General features: G+C 42.0%; 1 protein-coding gene across 2 annotated transcripts; it reads left to right on the top strand.

Annotated features, from left to right (window-relative positions):
* The first annotated feature begins 10,004 nt into the window (after window positions 1–10,004).
* On the top strand, window positions 10,005–24,121 carry STARD3NL (STARD3 N-terminal like). Of its 2 annotated transcripts, XM_042477107.1 has the most exons (9): window positions 10,005–10,117; window positions 11,809–12,107; window positions 16,918–16,995; window positions 18,543–18,620; window positions 18,974–19,027; window positions 19,132–19,249; window positions 20,321–20,419; window positions 22,831–22,892; window positions 23,624–24,121. In XM_042477107.1, the coding sequence occupies exons 2-8, from the start codon at window positions 11,883–11,885 to the stop codon at window positions 22,881–22,883; spliced, it is 705 nt and encodes a 234-aa protein (XP_042333041.1). In that variant the 5' UTR covers window positions 10,005–10,117; window positions 11,809–11,882; the 3' UTR covers window positions 22,884–22,892; window positions 23,624–24,121. The 2 variants fall into 2 exon arrangements, with proteins under 2 accessions (XP_042333041.1, XP_042333042.1); XM_042477108.1 differs by lacking the exon at window positions 18,974–19,027.
* The last annotated feature ends 501 nt before the right edge of the window (window positions 24,122–24,622 follow it).

Here is a 24,622-nt window from a genome sequence, read left to right on the forward strand (position 1 = left end):
GCTATAGATCTAATTGTAACAGAGGGCTTGTATTCTTCTCCTGGCCTCCCGTCATCCTTGTACTGACAATGAAAGTCATTTGCCCCAGGCCTGGATCAGCCATATGGATGCTGATCCAGCAGTTCCAGACCAATCTCAGACCAAAGGGGCCTTAGCCCAGGGCAAAAAGACCTACTGTTTGCTGCCAAGTTTCCTTGAAACTTTGCTGTGACACCTGGCACCCTGCACAGCATTGTGGACCTCTTACCTGCCTCAACCATCAAATCTTCTCTCAAGGCCCCCATTGTAGCCTCTGATGTCAAAAAGGGGTACCTAGACATATGGGTGTAGCCAGGCACCCTGTTTCCACCCTTATGGGTCATAATGGGGGTCTTCTGAGAAGACACGATGGTGGAGGCAGGTAAGGGGTGTGCAGCGGCAACAGCAGCTCCATGGCGCAGTAGTGGGAGGGACCCTTCTATCACTGAATCATTTGGATTCTCATCTTTTACATACAATGTTGGATAACAATTTTGAAGTTGTAGACTGATACTTTCTGAACAGTGATGGCGAACCTATGGCATGTGTGCCAGAGGTGGCACTCAGAGCCCTCTCTGTGGGCACATGTGCCATTGCCCCAGCATAGAGTTTACCAGAATTTGTTACTAGAAAGCCAGAGGGACATGGCACTTTGCAATAAATAAGTGGGTTTTGGGTTGCAGTTTGGGCACTCAGCCTCTAAAAGCTTCACGATCAAACACAGTCTAACTAGGCTGGGAGAGCTGTCGTTGTAAAATACATTGACTTGCTTCTTATCAGCTGTAGGACAAAGGCCACAGGAATGGCATGTGCTTAGCTTTATCTAATTGAATTAATCTAATCTCTCTAAGCGTATCCACAAGTGAAGTGCAAACAAGTCCTCTATGTCAAAAGACGAACTGCCATTTCACTGGATCAATTTAATTCCTTATTGTACTCCGGTGGTTTCAAATTATTATTTGGAATATTTTGGTGTGAAGTTGAAATATTTACACAGACATGGACATAATCATAGAGTCCATATTCTATAATTATTGTTACTGCAATATAATTAATTTAACATGGCAGACTAATTAACATTCAAAGTAAGATTTTTTTAAAATGTAAAGGTTTCCCCTTTAGCTACTGTATGTTTCTTTATTTCAAAAATTCTAGGTAAACCAAAACCTACATAACCCTCCTTCTTTTATGTCTGGGACCAAACACAGACTCAATGGCTTCAACATCATCTAACTCCCCCAAACCTGGTTTAACCAGAGCTAGCCTGATGAAGAATTCTGAAGCACTAAAAAATTTCCTCACAATTATGTGACAATTTTGGTAATGCATGAATTTCCCCCGATGGGCCTAAATTCATTCTCAAAGCTATATTGATACACTTTGTTCGGTTCACAGAATGAAGTTTACAAAATCTTATCTGTTTAGACTGTCTAAAGTCACTTCCTTTAACCCTGTTCTAAGCCTTAAATACCTCCGTTTCCACTGTCTTCTCATTGCCTCATCGTTCCTCCTGTTTGCCGTTGTGGTCATGAGACTGTGTCCCAAACCAAAACTGCAGCTTCCCATTTGAACAGATGAACAGTTTCATCTCCATCACAACCCTAACCTGAACTTGCTTCTGTCATAATGATGGTTTTCTGACATCACCTCATAGTGCAAAGCTGTGATAAGAGACTGTCTGCAGTGGGCTATGCACTTCAGGACAAATAGTAATAATAATGATAATAATAATAATAATCCTCTTCAATTGCAATGGTATGGTAGTGGGTTGAGGAAGGGCTAGCATTGATCTTGATGCAATAGTGCACAGTACAGTTGTGCCAATATTTAAGGGAGAAACTGGGCTGCCCCAATAACAGGCACAACAAATAATGACCAGAAGTGGTGTTTATTTTATTAATTTAATTATTTATTTATATACTCCACTCTTCAGCTATAAACTTTCTCAGAGCAGCTTATAAATGATTAATTTGATAACTCAAGCTTTATGTCTAAATAAACAAGAAATATAATGGGAGATGCAGTGATGCACTGGTTAAATGCCAGTACTGCAGCCACAAGATTGTACATTTAATCCCAGGCAGGGCTCCATGGTCCACTCAGTCTTATGTCTGTCCTTTCATAGGTCAGTAAATCGAGTACCCAGCTTGTTGGGGGGCAATTGGCTTACACATTGTAAACTTAGGGAGTATTCGTTCACTGATAAGTGGTATAGAAATATGCTTACTATTGCTATACAACAGGACAAGGAAAAGGGATAGCAATGGGGCAGGAGTATAAGTCCAGCAGATACTGGCCATACTTCTTCTCTCCCTTCACAACAGAGTCAGTTGGGATGGAGGGAGGGCTGCCCTTTTGTCAGCTGCTGGGCCTACGTGTTTATCACTGTGCATGCTATGTTGTTCATACAAATAGCAAAAAGATAACTTTGTTTACCAGCTTGTGGACTCCAGGATGTCCCCATCTCAGTTTTGGTGTCCAGTGCTTACTGATGGTTTCCACGTCACTGAAGTGGTGACTGCACTCTGGATTTTACTCTGAACTCTAAAGCAGTTATCCAAGGGGCTGAATTTGTTTGAAGGAACAGACATAGGCCCCATACAAACAGGCCAAAATAAAGCCGCTTTGGGTCACTTTGGAGGTATGCTGTTTAAATGATGTATGCATCCTAAGAGTCTGGAAGCCACATCAAAGCCACACTCCAATCCTAAAGACTGGACTGCAGCATTTGTGCAGCTTCTGGCCTCTTAAGATGCATATGTTATTTAAACAGCATACCTCCAATGTGACCCGAAGCAGCTTTATTTTGGTTTGTCTATTTTGGGCCCTATAAGAGGCAGCCACTTTTCCTTGAACTGGTTACAGTCCCTTGCCTCAGAGCTTCTCCTGACATCGTCTGTAAGCTTCTCCATTAACCATCCTTCCGAGAACTTCGTCCACCACTGATCCACGGACAGATGACATTTTCCCATTTCTGCCCATGATTAATCTAGGTGTAGCAACTAAAAAGGATACAATTTCTTTGTGATGGAGAAATTTATTATCAGATTGAAATATTGACAAGAGAAGCAACTCTGGGGTGGGTTGGACCTTTTGCTTAGTGATGTCTGACATCAATTGAACAATCTGTGTCCAGAATTGTTGAACATTTGGGCACCTGAACCACATGTGTAGATATGTACCTCTTGCCCCACAACCCCTCCAGCACAAAGATGTCTTCCTTGTCATTTGTGCTAGCTGAATAGGGTTCAGGAACCATCTGTATAGCACTAGGGCAGATGGCTTAGACTTATAGGAAGTGTCCAGGTACTAAATTGTGACTGGATGAGAATCTAGTGAGCAGACAGGTGTAGACCATGGTAATGAGCCAAGTAAACCAGGTGATTGTGTTAATTAATTACAAAGGTATAATTGCCTGGTGTATCTACTGGGTCTTGGGAGCATTCATTGAATCCTGCTCTCCATGCTGCCCTCATGGTAATGTATGCATGCTGCTATCAGGATTTTGTACTATGCCATTCATATTGTTTTTGCTTTAATTTTTTGAGACTTCTGTTAAGTAAAGTTTTGTTAAATTTCCTCAAACCTCTGCTGTCATTTTTTGCTATTATACTCACACCCCAACAATGGTTATGGGCCCAGAGCGCCACCATGGCGGTGTTGTAGTTTGGAGGAAATTAGAAGTCTGAAGAGTCTGCAGTTTTTTCATTTTTGTTGGGCAGACAAGAAGCAAAAGGGCTTGCTGAGCACCTGATATTTGTTTTTTGGATAAAGGTGTTGAGGATCAGCAGCCATGGCCAGTACAGTGATCGGTGGTCTACCACTTGAGAGGCTCAATGACCATAATTATTTGACTTGGTCTGTGAAGATGCAGTTTTTTCTTGTTAAAGAAGGTTTATGGGAAGCTGTAGAAAATCCCCCAGCACAGCCTGGCAGAGGTCAGAGGATAGCAGCCCAAAAGGCTCACTCCTGGATTGTTTTGGGAGTAGAAGAGAGCCAGCTCAACCATATAAGACACTTGCAGACTGCAAAGGAGTGTTGGGAGGCTTTGCGAGGAATCCATATTCGCACCACTGCTACTTCCAAGATGGCCTTGTCTAGGAAGCTCTACAGAGCACGTCTGGAGCCAGAAGGGGATGTTTTGCAGCATTTGCAGCATATGCAGCAGCTTTTTGTTGAGTTGTCAGAGAGGGGCAGATTTTTTGAAGAAAGTGACAAAGTGTTTATTGTTTTGAGTTCCCTTGATGATTCCTGGGACAATTTTTCCCAAAGTCTGGAGGTTCTTCCAGAACAAGACTTGACAATGCACTACCTTACCGGTCATCTGTTAGAGGAAGAAGCAAAAAGGAAGGAACGCCGAGTGGAGCGGGCAGTTTCCAAGCAGCATTTCAAGAATTCTTCGGCTCAGTCTCAGCGTAATAGTGAGGCAAACAGCGGCGAAGGCGTATTTGCTGTAAGGAAGTGCTATCGCTGTGGTTCCACGCGGCATCTTCAACGCTTCTGTCCAGCCTTGCAGAGACATGGTGGTGCAGAGAAGAAGAAAAAGCAGGGAGTCAAGTCGCAGATTGTTTCGGCTGCATTTTGTTCAAGCCAGGAAGAAGGGAACTGGTTGATGGATTCTGGTTGCACATGCCACATTGCCAACCAAAGACACTTTTTTGAGTTTTTGGAGCCTGCAAGTATGGATCATGTTAAGTTGGGAAATGGTCTTAAGGTTTCTGTTGAGGGAATGGGAAAATGCTATGTTCCCTGTTTATCCACAACACTGAAAAATGTATTTTATGTGCCAGAGCTAAAATTTAGTTTTTTGAGTGTAGCCTGTCTGACTGCAGAAGGCTATCAAATATCTTTTGTTGGCACAGGTTGTGAAGTCAGGAATGGAGGGGAACTCTGTGCTAGAGGGGTTAAAAGGGAAGGTCTTTATTATATGACTCCCAGTGAGCAGAGTTCTGTGGGTGCAGTATATGATAATAACCCTCCACATGACAAATGCATTCATTTGCTGCACAGGCGTTTAGGCCATGCCAGTTTCAAAGTGATAGAGAAAATGAAGTCTCTATATGAGGATAACAAAGTGAAACAATGCAAGTTATTTCTTGACTGTGCCATATGCAAACAGTCAAAGAGCAAAATTCAGCCAATAAGGAGGAAAAGCAACAGGGTGACTGAAAGGCCATTTCAGTTAGTACATTCTGATGTGGTAGGGCCATTACAAGCCAGCTTAGGTGGAGCTAGATATTTTGTTACTTTTGTAGATGACTACAGCCGTTATAGCTGGGCTTATGTTATGAAAAACAAAGGGGAGGTTTTTCAAATATTTAAGAACTGGGTTGCCTATGTAGAAAGGCAATTTGGCCACAAGGTGGCACAATTACAATCAGACCGAGGAGGAGAATACTTGTCAAGCTGTTTTCAGCAGTGGCTGAAAAGAAAAGGCATCCTGCATAGACTTACCAACCCTTTTTCACCTTGGGAAAATGGCATAGCAGAACGCCATGGGGGAATGCTCCAGGTAGTAAAAGACTCACTACTGTGTGACTCAGGTATGAGTACTAAATATTGGGCTGAAGCTTTACTCACTGCAAACTATCTTGTAAACAGGATATGGAGCTCTGCAATCAACAACACCCCATATTTTTTGTTGTTTGGTAAGCAACCCAACCTTACACATTTAAGGATTTTTGGAAGTTATGCCTGGGTGCATATTCCAAAGGCACAAAGAAGAAAGGGGCAAGCTAAAGCTGCAAAGCTAAGATTCTTGGGCTATGCCACAGGTTGTAAGGGATATAGGTTTGATGGAGGCTATGGGAGGGTGGTAATATCCCAGAATGCAAGTTTCATTGAAAGCAACTGGAGGCATGTTCATGCCAATTCAGAAATTCTTCTACCCATGAATGGGAGTGATGGGATAGACAGTACTGGTGTTACACCTTCACCACCTCAATCTCCTCTTAATGAAACCACTTCATCTGGTGGTCAACAGGTTAAAAGTCCTGAGAAAAGCCCTGGGAATGTTAAAAAGGAGGGGCAGGAAAGCCCAAAGGCTTCAATTGAGCAAGACACTACTATTCAACCAAGGAGGTCTCAGAGAGAGAACAAAGGGGTTCCACCTGAAAGGTTTTCAGTTCCTAATGTTATTAGAGTTTGCAATATTATGTTAGAGCCCCAAAGTTATGAGGAAGTTTTGAGTTTGCCTCCCAGTGAGAAGGCAAAGTGGGAAGAGGCAATGCAAGCTGAAATGAAATCCATGAATGATCACAAGGTATATACTGTTGTGAATCTGCCAGCAGATAAAAAGCCTGTAGGGTGTCGTTGGGTATACAAAATCAAACATTCTAGTTCAGGAGAAGTAAAGTACAAGGCTAGACTTGTAGCTCAAGGTTTTTCACAAAGGAAGTTTGAGAGCTATGATGAAGTTTTTTCACCTACTTCTAAGGCTGAAAGTCTGAGGTTAATCCTCACTATAGCTGCACAAACAGGTGCATTAGTTCACCATTTTGATATAACTACAGCCTTTCTAAATGCACAGCTGGATGAATCAATATTCATGGTACAGCCTCCTGGTTTTCAAACAAGTAATCTGAATATGGTTTGGAAACTGAATAAGGCTATCTATGGGTTAAAGCAGTCGGCTAGATGCTGGTACAAATGCCTTGAAGCTGAATTACTGAGACATGGTTTCAAACAAGGTATTGCTGATCCCTGTGTCTTTACCAAAGGGACAGGTAAAGATTTACAAATAGTGCTTGCATTTGTAGATGATATTTGTTTTGTTGCTCCATCTATAAACCATGTAAATAAGTTTGCAGCAGACCTGGGAGAGAAATTCCAAATAAAGCATTTGGGAAGCATTCACAAATACTTAGGTGTAGAAATTGAAAGAACAGCTGATGGAAGTTTTCTGCTCAGTCAAAAGGAAAAAATTAAGCAGCTTTTGCAGAAACTTCATATGGAAGAGTGCAAAGGTCAGGCTACTCCCATGGTAGTAGACTTTGTTAAAAATGAATGTGATATAATGTTTGATGATGTTGAACTATATCAATCAGCAATAGGGAGTCTACTATATCTGGCACACTGGAGTCGACCAGATTTATCTGCAACTGCAAACATATTAAGTCGTTTTTGTTCAAAACCAACCAATGCAGCCTGGCAAGCTGTAAAGAGAGTCATGAGATATTTAAAGGAGACAATTGGTTATGATTTGTTAATTTCGTCTTCTGTATCAAATGAGTTATGTTGTTATGTAGACAGTGATTTTGCCAATGATGTACAGGACAGAAAGTCTACAACAGGCATTGTTATGTTTTTTAGCAAAGTTCCTGTAATATGGAAATCTAAGAAGCAGAGTTTTGTGTCAGTTTCTTCAGCAGAAGCTGAGTATGCCGCTTTATCTGATTTATGTTGTGAATTAGTATGGTTTATACAACTCCTGAAAGATCTACAAATTGAAGTAGAGAAGCCTGTCACTGTTTACGAAGATTCTCAAGCATGCATTGAGATGGCAACAACAGAAAGAGTAAAAAGTCGCACTAAGCACGTTGATGTAAAATATCATAATGTAAGAGATGTTGTACAGGTCAATGTAATACAATTAATATATTGTGCGTCACAAGAGAATGTAGCTGATGTGTTCACCAAGCCATTGGTTGCTGTAAAACATAAAGAGATGATGTCCAGGCTTGGCTTGATTCAAAATGTTATATAAGTTGGTTATGCATTTCATCCAGTGCACAAGGAGGGGTGTCCAGGTACTAAGTTGTGACTGGATGAGAATCTAGTGAGCAGACAGGTGTAGACCATGGTAATGAGCCAAGTAAACCAGGTGATTGTGTTAATTAATTACAAAGGTATAATTGCCTGGTGTATCTACTGGGTCTTGGGAGCATTCATTGAATCCTGCTCTCCATGCTGCCCTCATGGTAATGTATGCATGCTGCTATTAGGATTTTGTACTATGCCATTCATACTGTTTTTGCTTCAATTTTTTGAGACTTCTGTTAAGTAAAGTTTTGTTAAATTTCCTCAAACCTCTGCTGTCATTTTTTGCTATTATACTCACACCCCAACAGGAAGGACATGACCATATATGATGCCATTCTGCATCTGAAATGACCGACTGTATATCCGACTCCTGCCCTGTTTTATAAAAAGTAATCCAATATGTCTCCATTCCAGGGAGGTCACAAGCCTCTTTGCAGGCAAAGAACAATGGATTCCCCAAGAAGTCTCCATGTTTTGGATTCCATATTTGAACTTTGGATTGCCAAAGAGGAGCCCCTGTTGAGATGCAAATGGACTGCCTGCAAAAGATATCCTCCCCAGCATAACATCTTTACAAAGGAAGGACTGAAACAACATGCAGGCATTTGACTAACATCTCCAATTGTGTTTTTTTCCCCTTCCTGTTTCATAGAATCAGAGTCGGAAGAGACCACAAGGTCCATCCAGTCCAACCCCATTCTGCCATGCAGGAACTCTCAATCAAAGCATCCTCATTGACAGATGGCCATCCAGTCTCTGCTTAAAGACCTCCAAGGAAGGAGATTCCACTACACTTTGAGGAAGTTTGTTCCACTGTTGAATAGCCCTGACTGTCAGGAAGTTCCTCCTAATGTTGAGGTGGAATCTCTTTTGCTGTAGCTTACATCCATTGCTCCGGGTCCTAGTCTCTTGAGCAGCAGAAAACAAGCTTCTTCCATCCTCAATATGACACCTCTCCAAATATCTAAACAAGGCTATCATATTGCCCCTTAACTGTCTCTTCTCCAGGTTAAACATCCCTAGCTCCCTAAGTCGTTCCTCATAGAGCATGGTTTCCAGACCCTTCACCATTTTAGTCACCCTCCTTTGGACACACTCCAGTTTCTCAATGTCCTTTTTGAATTGTGGTGCCCAGAACTGGACACAATGTTCCAGATGGGGCCTGACCAAAGCAGAATAGAGTGGCACTATTACTTCCCTTGATCTAGACACTATGCAGCCTAAAATCGCATTGGCCTTGTTAGCTGCCGCATCACACTGTTAGCTCCTGTTCAACTTGTGGTCAACTTGGACTCCTAGATCCCTTTCACATGTAGTTTCATTCAGCCAGGTGTCCTCCATCCTATATGTGTGCATTTCATTTTTTCTATCTAAGTGCAGTACCTTACATTTCTCTGTGTTGAATTTCATTTTGTTAGCTTTGGCCCAGCTTTCTAGTCTATTCAGGTCATTTTGAATCTTGATCCTGTCCTCTGGAGTATTAACTGTTCCTCCTAATTTGGTGTCATCTGTAAATTTGATAAGTATGCCCCCAATTCTGTCATCCAAGTCATTGATAAAGATGTTGAATAGCACTGGGCCCAGGACAGAGCCCTGTGGGACCCCACTGGTCACTTCTCTCCAGGATGAAAAGGAGCCATTATTGAGCAGTCAACCAATTACAAATCCATGTAATGACAAATCCACAAACCATGTTTAGTTTGCAACATCTTGCCTGACGAAGAAGCCTATGGAGCTTTGAAAGCTTGCAACAAGTATATTGTGCATTTCGGTTGGGCAATAAAGGTATCACTGGTTTTGTTTCTTTTTCTATTGCCACCTTATTTTGCAAAACTCTTGTTACAAGAGACCAGTCTTTCCCTCAGTGTTTCCTATATCTTTTTGATTCAGACCCAGAACATTATTAATAGCCCAAGTTTGGAAGAGACAAGGCCTGCCAAAAGTTGATAGTGACATGATGACTGGCAGTTTGCTGGACTCCAACTCCCATCATCCTTCACGATTGCCGCGGGGCTGACGGGAGCTGTAGTCCAACAGCGTCTGGAAGGAGGCGCCTTCCACATCCGGGTCCTGAGACTTTCACTCTCTCTGGACTGAACAGAGAGGAGGACCTCGCGCACCGCCCCATTGGCCGCAGAAGCCCCGCCTCCTCGCTCTCCGGGCCACGCCCCCTAGCTCCCCGGGCCCCGCCCCCTCGTCTCGCGTCGCCGCACCTCGAGCCCTTATTGGCTGCCTCCGCTCCGCTGCCTCGGCTTTCTGTTCCTCTCCGGCCACCGTCCTTTAGGCCTTTTTCTCGGCTCCGCCGCCTTTCCATCTCATTCTTTCTCTGCCGCTTGAGGTAAGCGGTCCTGTCCCTTCCTCCTCCTCTTCCCTGGCGCCTCAAAGGAGCCTTCTTTCCCGGGTGCTGGCTCTCGGAGGCCCGTTTGCCCGTCCCTCCGCTGCCCAAGGCCTCCCTTAAAGCCTTTTCTAGCTCAGTGCTAGGGAATCCTGGGAACTGGAGCGTCTTGTGGCACCAGAGCCTGGATGTCTCACAAAACCACGCTTCCCAGGTTCAATACTGAGCCAGGGCAGTTAATGCGGTCTCATGTCGGATTATCTCCGCAGTATGTTTTGGGCCTTTGTTGGCAGCCTCTCCACTGCAGGAAGTAACCTGGTCTGACTTGCTTTAACTGCCACGGCTCCATGCTATGGAATTCTGGGAATGTTAGCGGAGCTCTGGTGCCCCGACAAACTGCAGCTCCCAGAATTCCATGGTAGTTAAAGCAGAGTCAGACCGGATTATTTATGCAGTGTGGATGCAGCCTTCAAGACCCTGAGCAATGAATTCTGGGAGATGTCATGATCCTGGTTGTTTGGGTTTCTTCTGAGGGCAGTTTTACTCATTGAGTAGGCTTTGGAGCAATGGATGCAAGCTCCAGGAAAAGAGGCTCCAGCTCAACATTAGGAGGAACCTCCAGACAATAAGGGCTATTCAATAGTGGAACACACTCCTTTGGAGGGTAATAGAGTCTCCTTCCTTGGAGGTCTTTAAACAGAGGCTGGATGGCCATCTGTCAATGGGGATGCTTTGATTGGGAGTTCCTGCATGGCAGAAGGGGGTTGGACCGGATGGCCCTTGTGGTCTCTTCCAACTCTATGAATCTATGGCCTGTTCCAGACTGCCAAAATAAAGCTGCTTGGGGTCTCTTTGGAGGTATGCTATTTAAATTATGCATGGGTCCTAAGAGTCCGGAGGTCACGCCAAAGCCATACTCCATTCCTAAGCACTGGAGGGCAGCTTTTGTGCAGCTTCCGGATTCTTAGGATGCATGCATCATTTAAACAGAGACCCAAAGCAGCTTTATTTTGGCAGTCTGTAACAGGCCTATGAAACAGGAAGGGAAAAAACTACAATTGGAGATGTTAGTCAGATGTTAATTTGGAGGGATGCCGTTTAAATGACACATATATGTTTTCAACTACATCTATGATGAGGCTATATCCCACAGTTGGCTGTGATTTCCCACTGTTACGAAGTGTAACTAGCAACAGATACTAGTCAAGTATTAGTTCTTACTTAACTTGGATTATATAACATTGCAAAGTCTTTTATTGTATGTATTGATTGGCATTATGCTGATTTCATTTGTGCAGGGCAAGATGTTTATATTGATCAGTGTAATGTCATTTTATTGGTTCAAACTGCTGATGGCTTTTGTTGTGGTTATGCAGCCTTCCTATTTCTGCTTCAAGACAATATTTTAAAACATTTAACCCAAAAAGAACAAATTGATATTAGATAATATGAATTATACAGTATTTTATTTATGTTTTGTATATGCTACCAATTGTACCAGTCAACTCACATATGGTTTGGGGTCCCCAAAGTATATAATACATCATTTTGTTATTTTGATCCTTTTACATTTCACCTCCAAGCTGAGAGACTATTGTTTCCAAAGAAAATGAATTTTGTATATGAGGAATGACAATAAATTTACATGATCAAATAAGGGCTAAATTGATTCACTATTGAACTTTCCTTTGTAGAGAGAGATCTCCTATATGGCTAAACCTGGCAGTGATGCTGAAGCTGAAAAAACCCTGGTGTAACCGAAGATAGGATGAATCGGCTGCCAGAAGATCAAGCAAGTGCCCTGGGCAGCAGTTTGGGCTCCCAGCCTTCTTTACGAGATGTTCATTCCATAAACCCAGCCCAGCTAATGGCGAGAATTGAAACTTACGAAAGCAGGGAGAAGAAAGGAATCTCTGATGTCCGAAGGACTTTTTGTCTTTTTGTTACCTTTGACCTACTCTTTATAACCTTACTGTGGATAATAGAGTTAAATGTGAGTATTTCTAAAGATAGACGTTGTTCTGAAAGTTGGTGAGCAACAATTATGAATTCCAAGACTTCATTAGGTTCTAGTCCCATGTCAACTGACCTGGAAGAAATCCCCACTGAACTTAATGAGAGCTAAGTAGATGTGTCTAAGGCCTGTTACAGACTGCCAAAATAAAGCTGCTTGGGATCTCTTTGGAGGTATGCTATTTAAATGATGCATGGGTCCTAAGAGTCCGGAAGTCGCCACACTCCATTCCTAAGCACTGGAGTGCAGCTTTAGTGCAGCTTCTGGATTCTTAGGATGCATGCATCATTTAAATAGCATACCTCCAAAGAGACCCCAAGCAGCTTTATTTTGGCAGTCTGTAACAGGCCCAAGATTGTACTGTTAGTTTCTTTATGTTGACCTGGATTTATCAACTGCAGCAACAAGAAAAACACTTTTTAGTTGAGCAATGACTGCTGCATGTAACACTACTAGGATAAAGTAAGAATTCTTGGACCATTTTGATAAGGTATATCAGTCTCAGTCTCCAGTTGATAAAGTATGCCCACTGTATGAACAGAAGGCAGATGGGGCAATTATGAAGCACAATCAGAGATAATAAGATATCATAGTATGTGGTTGTGATAAGATGTATTTATTTTACAACCATTTCTAGCTTGAGAGCTATTGCTTGGTGGACCAGAACAATTCTGATCTTGAAGAAGCTGTCACTTTGATATCATTTGAAAATAAGCATCACACAATCAGGTCAAGAATGAACTATGCAGCAGAAAGAGAACAGTAAAATAACACCAAAACAGACTAGTGTTTAAAAGGTATACAGTTGGCCCTCAACTTTCAGAAGGGATTGGAGGTGCAGCCTCACTGAAAGTGGAAGAACTATGAATGTAGGCCTGGGTTTTTTTTAACCTGAGAACACTTCTCTAGGCATCTGTAGGTCCTCAAGCATGACTCTGTGGTCCACTTCTGCTGTAGGTTGACCTATATACTGGTGAATCACACTGGTGGACCTACAAATACCTAGAAAAGTGTTCTGTATAGGCATTTGTAGGTTTTCCAGCGGGATTCTATGCTCAGCTTCTGGCAGAGGTTGACCATAGAAACATGCTGGAGGATGCACAGAAGCCTAGAGACAGCCCCCCCCCCCCCCCGGTGGCAGGGGCAAATATAGTAATTGGTGAATAATCAAACCCAAAATTGCTTAATCCACAAATGTGGAGGGAGGATAATATTCTCCCGTGCCCCCCCAAATATATGCTTCCATGTTGAGAAAATGACTTGAGGAAACTAGTATGGATTCAGCTGAAAAGATGTACAGCCCCCCAATGCTATTCTCTCTCTCTCTCTCTCTCTATATATATATATATATATATATATATATAGCCGCTGGGAGAAATTATCTGGAGGTGTGGGGCAGGGTGTTATCGGTATGCTGATGACACCCAGATATTTTTCTCCATGTCTCAGTCTACAGCTCTGTCTTCAGATGGCATTTCTCCTCTCAGTGAATGTCTTAATCCAGTAATCGACTGGATGAGGAAAAACAGATTAAAACTGAATCCAGACAAAACGGAGGTACTTACAGTAGCTGCCCCAAATTCAGGTATTGGGACACAACCTCCAGTCCTAGATGGGCTCACACTCTCCTCAAAGGACTGTGCTGGCAGTCTGGAGGTGCTCCTAGATGCGATGGTCAGGAGTGCCTGTTACCACCTTCGGCTGATACGCCAGCTGCGCCCTTTCCTGGAAGTAAGGGACCTAGAAACTGGTACACAATGGTGGTAACTTCACATCCCGACTTCTGTAATGCACTCTACCTGGGGCTACCCTTGTGCTTAGTTTGGAAACTTCAATTAGTGCAGAACATGGCAGCCAGGTTGGTCTCAGGTGAAACCAGAAGGAACCACATAACACCAATTTTAAGATCGTTTCACTGGCTACCCATTAGTTTCCAGGCACAGTACAAGGTGTTGGTTATTACCTTTAAAGCCCTAAATGGCTTGGGTCCAACCTACCTTCGGAACTGCCTCCTCCTGTACAATCCACCCCACATACTCAGGTCCTTTGGGGAGAACTTATTGCAACCTGTGAGAACTAGATTGTCGGCAACCGCCCAGAGGACCTTTTCGGCAACTGTTCCCAGATTATGGAATGGCCTGCCAGAAGAGATTGTCACATTACCACCTTAAACACCTTTTAAATAGCATTAGAGGTGGATCTTTTCCGACAGGCCTTTCCTGAATAGATAAGCGGCCACCAAAAATCTGAACCTCCTATATCCCTGACTCTCGCCACAGCCACTGCTTTCACCTGTTTGTTAATTTTGTTTGTTAATTTTATCGGCCATGTATGGGGTTTGCTGCTCACTCTGTTGACCGGGGATTTACCCCTGTTCTCAATCCAGTCTTATCTCATTGTGATTATCACCAGCTTTTCCAGCATCTTGAAAATTTTTCCAGTTTCTTTGATCATCTTGTGAAAAGATTCTTGAAGGGCTACAAGAATCTCTTGTTAGGAAATGACATTTATGTGTCCACAAGATAGAGCCGTAGCGGAACCTATTACAGTTCCAGTGACAGTTGACACTTGAATTATGGAATGTTGATGCTGTCAGTCCTTCTGAGAGAGAGAGTGTCAGTTATGACAGTTGGCGTTAGAGTAACTGCCTCTCTGTTTTTGTTGTTATGGTTGTTTGGTTGGCAAAGTAACTTATTTATTAAAGTAACTTATTTATTAAAGCCCTCGTGTAGAGTGAAGGCTTGAAGTGCTCTTGTCGTTATTTCTCAAGCTGGGAGCTTAAGGCCAATTGCAGCGGTGAAGGAATATTTTTCTTCTTGGCCTGAATACCTTTGCAGACATGTCTTCAGATTCCTTCTCCCTGGCGTCCTGTTGACGTGGTTCAGCTCTGTAGGTGGTTGTGGTGGACACAGCACATCTTTCACGCCCTAACATCTCTATCATCCAGTGTTGGGCCTATATCTCGGTGGACCCTGGAACTTGCCTAGGGACAACTGTGCAGGAAATCATTTGTGCCTGTGGCTACCTGTAATCTCATCACTGTCCTGGAAGACTGCTTTCCTGATTCTGATCATGACTGCCAGATAGCCTGGTGGGCTCTGTGCTCTCTGGCTGGACTGTCCATACTTGAATTTCTACCCTGATCAGGCCACCTGAGACCAAGCATTACCTTCTTGCCCATGGTAGTGTTGACCTTCCATATCAACCAGGACATTGTTCTCCTGACTTTCCTGCGGAACCCGAATTTGGACTTTGAAATATGGTGGCACTGTCTTGACATGTGGAGTACTACCCTTCTACATTGATAAGACTGCGGCATTTCAGGCCTCACAAAAACTTGGCATGCTATTCTTCGATGAAGAAAGGATTTATTGTTTCATTGTAGTGCTTCTGGAAGTGGGTGGCATTGGCCCATTCATCTAGTATATTGACTGACTTGAACAGACCCTCCAGCTTGGATTCGAGCCCATTTTACACAGGCCATTGCCATGTCTTCTGCCTTCTTGGCTGGGGTTTCACTTGATATTTGTCAGGCAGATACCTTGTCATAGCCCACGACTTTCATAATTCACTACAGAGTGGACTAAAGTTTCTGACACTTTCTGGGAGAGCTGTACTTCATTTCAGTTTATCTCAAATGTATTTTTGAAGTTTTGAATTTGTATAGTGGGGTCTCCCTATCCATGGATTTGTCATCTGTGGATTTAAGCCCTTGGATGGCAAGCCTGTGTTGTCCTCATGTCTGCACCGCCACTAGGGACAGCCCCCCCTTGTCCCTGTCGTGCGTGCACATGGCTGATACTCCATTAGGGACTGTCCCTAATGGTGGTGTGGCCATGTGCACATGCCACCATTGGGGACAATGGGGGCTGTCTCTAATTGTGGTGTGGTCACATGCATGCACTGCCATTGAGGACAATGAGACTTAAGGTTTTATGGATTTTGGTATCCAAGTGGGAGGTCCAGAACAGATTCTCGTGGATACCAAGGTCCTATTGTACTATGTTTTGATGTTTCAGGGTATTTCCCTTAAAACTGCTTTTATTGCATTGTATGGGTGGGAGGCATTATGCTCATGTTTCATGCTGATATCTTGCATTTCATTTACTTTTCAGTAAACTTTTAACATGTTTGCAATGATGCTCCCACCTCCTTGCATGTAGCTTGCTAGTCTCTCATTTGTGCGAGTCACAAAGACCACAAATGTTGTATACCTGTAAGTGTAGATCTGTGACTGGTCATCTGTGAACTCATGTAACTCCACCCATCCTCCCCGTCTTGTGTCCTGCTTGTTCCATTGGTGTTCATGGAACTGGTGGTTTTACTGGGAGGGCTCCTATATTGGGCTGGTGGACGGGACTACTGCTAAGATGCTTATGTAAAATGCTCTAGAAATTTCTGAAAGATGCATTGTGCAGAAGCAGGATAGCCCATTTGTGTGAGTTCACAGATAACCACTCAAAGGACTACAGTTAAAGGTATGCAACCTGTCCATTCTAAAAATGGCCAGCTTATAATTCCATTCTTGGAGATTCGGGGGTAGTACAGTATGTGGGTAGGCAGTGCAAAATAGGCTCCTTTTATTTTAAGAAATCGCTGGGATGTTAAGAAGGGCCTAGCAGCCACAAAATCAACAACAAGTTTGAGGACAGCATGTGATATATGAGCCATACTCTGCCCATCTTGGGTTAACTGTTTTAATAACTTAAAATACACATAACTGAGTATGTGACTGAAAATATATACTTTTGTTTATATTAATGTCTAGGACAATTTTATTTCTCTTTAGGTAAATGGGGGCATTGAGAAGACACTAGAAAAAGAAGTCCTCCATTATGACTACCACTCTTCATATTTTGATATTTTTGTAAGTATTTGCTTTGTGTATAGTACTTCTTCTGTGTTAAGAAGCTTCTATCTTAGTTTTTGTTTGAATCAAACTATCTCTACAGGCACAAGAAACATCGAAATAATAGAAAACTGCACAGGTAAAAGTAGCTACATGCTACTCGGACAAATGCATGTTATTGCTAAGAGTTGCATTAATTAGCTTATGTTAATAAGTACAGTTTGTTTTCCTCCCAATTTTTGTGTTGGAAAAATACAGTATGAGCAAAATGACCTGGGCACGGTGATGAAATGGGACCTAATTTTGTTTCTTGACCTTCGAAAACCTAATGGGTGTGAGCAACTTTGATCGCTTTAGGTGGCATTTTCACCTTCTTATTGACTATAGCCTACACTTCCACCATCATTGGCCAAAACTTTTAAAAAACAAAAACAGAAAACCCCCCAAAATCAAATTAAAATGGCCAGACAAGCCACCAGAATCTCAAGGAGTTGTTATGGCATTAGGTTATTTCACACACAACTTAGGCCTGTTTTGGCTTTTTAAAAATGGAAGAGACCACTGCAGGCCCCGGTGGTCTGCATGTGGGTCAACACTTCGCCAACTCCTGCACTCATACTAGATTGTAAAAAAGCATTTAGCAATATTGTTTGAACAATTGGTTTAGTATTGAATTAATAGTATTATCAGCAACGTGACTTATGGCCTAGATTACACTGCAGAATTGAAAAGAATTAGGATTTGGTGAGAGGGGAAACAGAGTGAGTTTTTTCACTTTTAGTATTCAAAAGAGTTCTGAGTTGTGGAACTCTTAAGTGAATGTCTTTTATTCCAGGCTAAGCTGGTGGATCTTGGGGTTTTAATAAAACTGGCCCTGGTTGTTGCAGTTATAAAGGACTGTGGAACAGATGGATTTTAGAAGAATAGCCATGGAAAACAGAGGGTTTTATTGGGTTTTTTTATTACAGTACACACATAAAAGCAGACAGCAAATCAGGAAATGAGAAAAACCAACAATAAAAAACAAAACAATTCATAGTCTAAATAGTGCTCCAATCTTTTTCAACACCCAAGAGAGAAGAAAGCTGGACTGATTGCAAATAATGACAGTAAGAATTTAACAGAAAGAGTAGAATATTCCCAGAATTTGCTTTTAAAATTTAACACTCTAATCACATTGGTTGAAGAGGTTATGCTCTCAACAATATTATTCAGGTGCTGTCAAAGTGATTGCATATGATCAGAGGTTGAATAAATCTGAGATCACCATATCACACAGAAAATAGTTGTAGCAGCCTGGATTGTAAAGGCAGGGAAGTAGTTAAATGCTGAGGAGGGTGGGAAAAATCTGCTTTTTCCAATTTTGACAAAGCAGTGACTGGCCCAGGGGACTGGCTGGGGAGGAGACAGGTGTAGAATGAAGTCCATAAGATCCCTCTGGAGAAAAGTGGGATAATATATGAACACAAAATATTGAAGATGTTACATAATTTTAATTTTCTGGATCAATACTTCAAAATGACATTAATGCTTTTTCTTCCCCCACCCCTCTAATTTCTCTGTAGCTTCTGGCAGTCTTTCGGTTCAAGATTTTGATACTTGCATATGCATTGTGCAGACTGCGACACTGGTGGGCAATAGCAGTAAGTAGCAGACTTTTGAACAGACTTTTGAGACATGGAAAAGTACTGTTTACTTGTTAGTATGTTCATAATGTAATATGCTTTCCAAAGCTGTATTACTTCAGTCATTTTTAAAATACATAACAGTATAATGTAGATTAGTATTCCCATGTTTGGAATCACAGAGGATTTTGCCAGTTCATTGGCTAGTTACGTTTATAAAAATTCTGAGTTCAGGAAGTTTAAACTCTGATTGCCCAGAGTTTAGTAAGGATCACTGTTCTTGTGTGGTAGTCTATCATGCTGTGTTGTGGCTTTTAGAACTAAACCTGAGAAAGCAGCTACATTCATAACCATTGCTGTTTTTTTTAAAGTTTACAACTGCAGTAACCAGTGCCTTCTTGTTAGCAAAAGTAATTATTTCAAAGGTATGTATTGTCATAGTGAATGCTAAATTAAATTACATAAATTTCATAATTTTCCATTGTGATAATTTTTACATAATGTATTTTCTCTCTGTTCCTCCTTCAAGCTGTTATCTCAAGGTGCTTTTGGCTATGTGTTGCCCATCATATCTTTCATCCTCGCCTGGATAGAAACCTGGTTCCTGGATTTCAAAGTTTTACCACAGGAAGCAGAAGAAGAAAACAGTATGTTTCTTTGCTCTCTGTAGTATTGGTGCCAGGAATGTTGTTTGTTTTGCATTCTGAAGTGATTCTTAAATATGTCCATGACCCCCAGGAGGCCACTGTGTTTTCTCATAGGGGGTCTGTGGAGGCTTGAAGTTGCTCAGTTCATCTCCTCCCTGTAACAGAATGGCAATGTGGCAGGAGACAAAACAAAAACCAGTTGGCTGGGCCTGTGCATTGCCTGTAATGTTACTGCTCCAATGTGGGGAGGAGGTGAGTTGAGCAGCTGAGCGACAGCAGAGCTACCAGCCAGGCTATCAGCCCACCTTTGCCCTTCTGTCTCTCTCTCCCTCCCCCTCCTTTCCAGCACTGTTTTTGACAGTGCTACATGATCCCCCTGCTTCTGGAGAGCAGAGTAAATGACTTCTACCTGCACAAGTCCCTTTTTGGACACTGCTTCATGATCCTCCATTTTTGGGGAGCAGAGTTCAGTCTGCTCCAGCCTTAGAGCAGATTGAACAGCCAGCCAGCCAGCCAGCCATCCTGTGCCTTGGCCCTTCTGCTGTTGCTCATCTCACCTCCTTACCAGAGCGAATCGGCCATGTGAGCAAAGGCTGGCTAGCTGGGCCTCCACATTACCATTCAATCTATTTCAGCTGCAAACTGGTGGGAAAAAGAAAACTCTTGGCACCTCCTCTGGTGGCTTTGAGGGACAGTTCAATGGATGGTGTAATTGTTAATGTGGTTCAGTGATCAGGTATTATTATTTGAATTTTATATCTTCAGTTAAGTCATAGAATCATAGAGTTGGAAAAGACTTCAAGGGCCATCAAGTGCAACCCCCTAAGTTTTGGGGGTCCACAGCGACAAAATATATTTAAAGGGGTGCCTGGTAAAGAAAAGGTTATAGTGTTTATTGCAGTGCTGGGGAGAGAATAATACTTTGATATACGCAAATTACAATTGCGAGATGACTTTCTTTAAAGTTATTAATGCAGCAAGAGACTATAAAAGTGATGGCTGTTTATAACCTTATATTGAAAGATACTATTTTAATGAAAGATCTATTGTGTTGTGATTTTTTGCATTTAGGACTGCTACTGGTACAAGATGCCTCAGAGCGAGCTGCTCTTCTTCAGCCTGGACTCCCTTCTGATGGACAGTTTTATTCCCCTCCTGAATCTGAAGCAGGTAATGAAGAATGTTCTTCAGAGACTTAAATAATAGAAGGATCCCCCCACATAAGATAAAATCCGCATATGCTTGCACCCCATAGGAAACAATGGGGCGTGTGCATGCAGTGGTGTGGGGGCGTGCAAGCATGCCATTGTTTATATTGTCATGCGGCTTCCGCGTAAGCAGGAAGCCACGTATAGTGCGACCACGTATGGCGCGGGCGCACTGTATACAAATCTTACAAATACCATCAAAGCACACTTCTTAAAACTACCATAAATAATAGCAACATTTAGCCAGTACACAGCAACTAGAAATTGATAAGCCTGATACGGGAGGGGTACAGTTTAGTTGAATCTGGAGGAGGTGCCTGAATTTGTATTTTTTTCTTTTCGTTGCTGTCTTAGAATCTTTGATAGAGAACAGTTGGTGCTAGATGGCCCAGAAGGGTGTAGAAAGGAAAGTGAAATTGGGTTACGTTCTAGTGACTTCCGTACCCACACATTTTGCAGGCAGCAAGAGCAGAAAGCCATATTCTCAGCTTGTATGTTATGTTCTGCCAGATACTGTTGGCAAGTGAGCATATAGGATAACTTTGCAGTGTAAGCACTTTGTCGTCCAGTACACTGTTTTCAGTAGCCCCCAGTTGAGGACTTGGAAGCTTCAGTCCCTGAAGACCAGTAGTGGATAAAGTGTGGTCCTTGAGCTGCATGCAGCCCCTTAGGACTGTTTTTCTGAGCGTCAGAGCCACAATAATTCTCTTTGACCCAGAATGCCTCCAGATGATCTCTGGGTTGTGTGGAAGGCACTTCTATCATATTTGGAGCTCCCCATGGGTGAAAACAAATGTTTGCAAAATGTTTCAAAAAAACATTTTGCCTGATAATAACCCAGAATGTCTTCTAGGGACCCTGGAAGCTCCCAAACATTGTAAGAACACCCTGTATTAACAGCTTGTTAATAGCACTGAATTTGAAGAAAGCATTTTTTGTGTATGAAGATTTCTAGCCTTGGTCTCAAGTTTGTCCGTATTTGTGCTTCTTAAGCTATCTGATGACAGTGGGGGAGTTGTTCCCTCCCCCAATGTGTCAGAGACCAGCACCACGTTGGCTTCCTTGCAGGGTTTTTGTTTCCCTTTCTGGAAATTTGTAGCAGATTGACAGCCAATGGCTATGGACCAGCACAGTCCATGTGCCACCATTTTGAGTAGCACAGACCAGTATCTCTTCCTGCGTCTTGGATCATCCAGAGAACATACATTTTGCCTTTCTGAATCTGGCCATTGATTCCTATATCCCCATACTAACAGCATCTCTGCAAGGTCTTGGGCAATGTCATTTCCCTACACTTTTAACCTGAGACTATTCAACTGCAGATGCCAGGGACTGAAATTGAGATATTATGCATGAAAGTTATGTAACCATTTTGATGAGTTATGTCCTCTCAGCTAATGGACAGAAAAACAGAAAAAGCCTCCAGTGTATAATAGTCTTCAAAGAAAACATTGTCCAGAAACTGTAATGCCCTTACTACAAAAAACCTCCTACTTCTCAATACTACTGCTCAGTAGTAGATGTAACAAGCTTATGCAAGCAAGCAGAAATGCATGCATATATGCTGCTGGGAAGTCAGTTTGATTTGTGGTGTTGTAGAAAACTCTACAGATCAGGGTTCAAATTACCACTGAACCATGGAAACCCCACTTGGTGACCTAGGGCAAGTCATACTCTGTCTGCCTCAGAGGAGTGCAAAGAACCCCTTCTGAACAAATCTTGCCAAGAAACCCCTATGATAGCTTCACCTTAGGGTTACCTTAAGTTGGAAATGACTTGAAGTGCTTTATATATTCCCTAAGGGTTGTATTTTCATATTAAACTAGAGCAGCTATTCCTAACTTGTGCTCCATGGAGCACAGGGCTCCGTGAGTCAAAAAGGTTGAGAACGCTTGAACTAGAGAATAGTGATAATATTTCTTAGCCATTGCATCATAAAGTTTTTCTGAGTGCCACTGAGGTTCACAGAAGTACAAGTCATGATCCTGTGATCTTTCAGAGAACTAATCATTGGCCACTCATAGTGGTCAGCACTTTAGTCTTCAAGGATAATCTGTAAAAATTTGAGAGCCTTAGTTACACTGGGCTTACTTTGTGTTCTAATGAGGCCTCCTTTTTTGTAGCATAGTCAGTATCCTTTGCTACTCTGCAGTGATATAATAGAGAAAGACAGCAACTAGGTGATGATGATAACTACATAATAACACATTTAGCAAAACCACATACAGTATCACTATTTTTTTGGTTAGACTTAGTATAGGAAATCACATATTTTAATTTCCCATTTGTTCAGTATCATTCAAAAATTGCCTTGACACATCAAACTTAATTTTTCTTTGCATCATTTTAATTTTTATATTTACATTTTTTCAGGATCTGATGAAGAATCTGAAGAAAAACAGGATAGTGAAAAACCAGTTGTATAGCAACAACAGGCAAGTTCTCTGCTGGAATGAAAATTTATGTATAAATTTAACAATCAATTTGCTAGTATATCAATAAGCAGCTGTAACCTATTCTTCATGGTCTCCTGTCGAATGCCCTGTTTATGCCAATTGACTTGCAGATGACTTGCAGATTAGTTTGTAGACTAAATATTTTGTCATCTCTGAGCTGCTAGAGAAGAGCCAAAATAGTGGTACACTTCGAAATTTTCTCTGTGCCATTTTCATTCTTTCGCCTTAATTTGCTGTTCTTTTGAGTATGGCATTTTTTTTCTTGCATGGAAAAAAATACAGCTGGCTCTTTGTATCAGTTGGGGTTCTGTTCCAGACCTTTATGTGGATAGCAAAATCCAGAGGATCTCAAGTCCCGTTGTTTCCAATGGCAAGAACAGGGTGGGATCTTCAATGGATGCTCTAGTCTGTGCATAGCAAGCCGACAGAAGAGGAGAGCCAAGTGTAAATGATTGTTTGATTTTTATATTAATGAGTCTCTTAGCAATGTGTATGGTTCTCAGAATAGATTGGGTGTGCGAAATCTGTTTCTTGGTTGTAGCATTTCATGTTGCAGGTGTGTTGAATGGTCCTCCATATAAAGTAATTACATGGTCAGAGAAAATAGAGGAGGGTCTTAGAGTCCTTTCTCTTTCAGTTCATGGAAATAGCTGTTTAGGTACTTGTCTTCTGCCTATTAAATGTTTGCTTGTGTTTTGTTTTTTCCCCAGACAGAAAAGCTGAATGCAGAAATCTGCTCAGGACTTGCTGTTCTTGGGACTTGAGTAGTGATGCTCTTGGCTCATGTTATTGGAACTCATAGTGGAAGCTTTTATTTATTTATTTATTGAGGAAGGGAACTGTCCCTGTGCTCTGTAATACCTCACCAAATCTGTATCGCATCTGCATATATATATATTGGACTGAATCATGCCTAATATGAAAATATACTTGTTTGTAATGTATTCAGTGATGCTTGAAACTGACTTTTAATGATCAGGAAGCCACTGGAGCGTGGTATGCTTGTGAATCTAACTCATAGATCTAATGCAACATGAAATAATACATTACAGCAAAATTCTGTTTAATGATTTGATTTCACGATAAATTGTGTTTGATGTCATTAATTTTACATTTTGTTTTTTTTTAATAATGTATCTTTTTTTAAGAAATGAATTTAAGCACTCTTTGTAAATTAAAGGAACACATTAATAAAATGTGGTATTACAGCGGTGTGTAACAAACTTTACTTACTTCCATGCAAGGGCTGGCATCCTATTAGTGAAAGTAATTACAGATGACCACTCAAGTAAGCAACCTGTTCGTCTCCCTCATACAGTGACCAAAACCCAGGCAGGGTCTTCCTCCTGCATGTCCCCACGGTGATCTAGTGGCTGGTGCAGGTTGGGTGGAGAAGTGTCCCTATAGTCAGGAGCAGAACAACAAAAGGCATCCTCTAGAGATCCTGGGTGAGGAGATATCCTCATTGAGCATCTGGTTATAGGCAGTGTGCTTCTTTGTTACCCTTGCTACTCTGCTGACCACTGAATATCCTTGGTGGAGGGGCAGCCCTTGGAGTGGAGATGGATAATAGTTCCACCTGGGCTGAACATTTTATCTCCTAATGCAGATCTTGACCATGGTTTTGAGACCATGAGTCTGCTGAGAAACTGAAACCAAGGGCAGACTCTGAGAGCCTGTATGGTGTGGGTTTGTACATTTTACTTTTA

The sequence above is a fragment of the Sceloporus undulatus genome, chromosome 6, assembly GCF_019175285.1.
Source record: "Sceloporus undulatus isolate JIND9_A2432 ecotype Alabama chromosome 6, SceUnd_v1.1, whole genome shotgun sequence".
Classification (NCBI taxonomy): Eukaryota; Metazoa; Chordata; class Lepidosauria; order Squamata; family Phrynosomatidae; genus Sceloporus; species Sceloporus undulatus.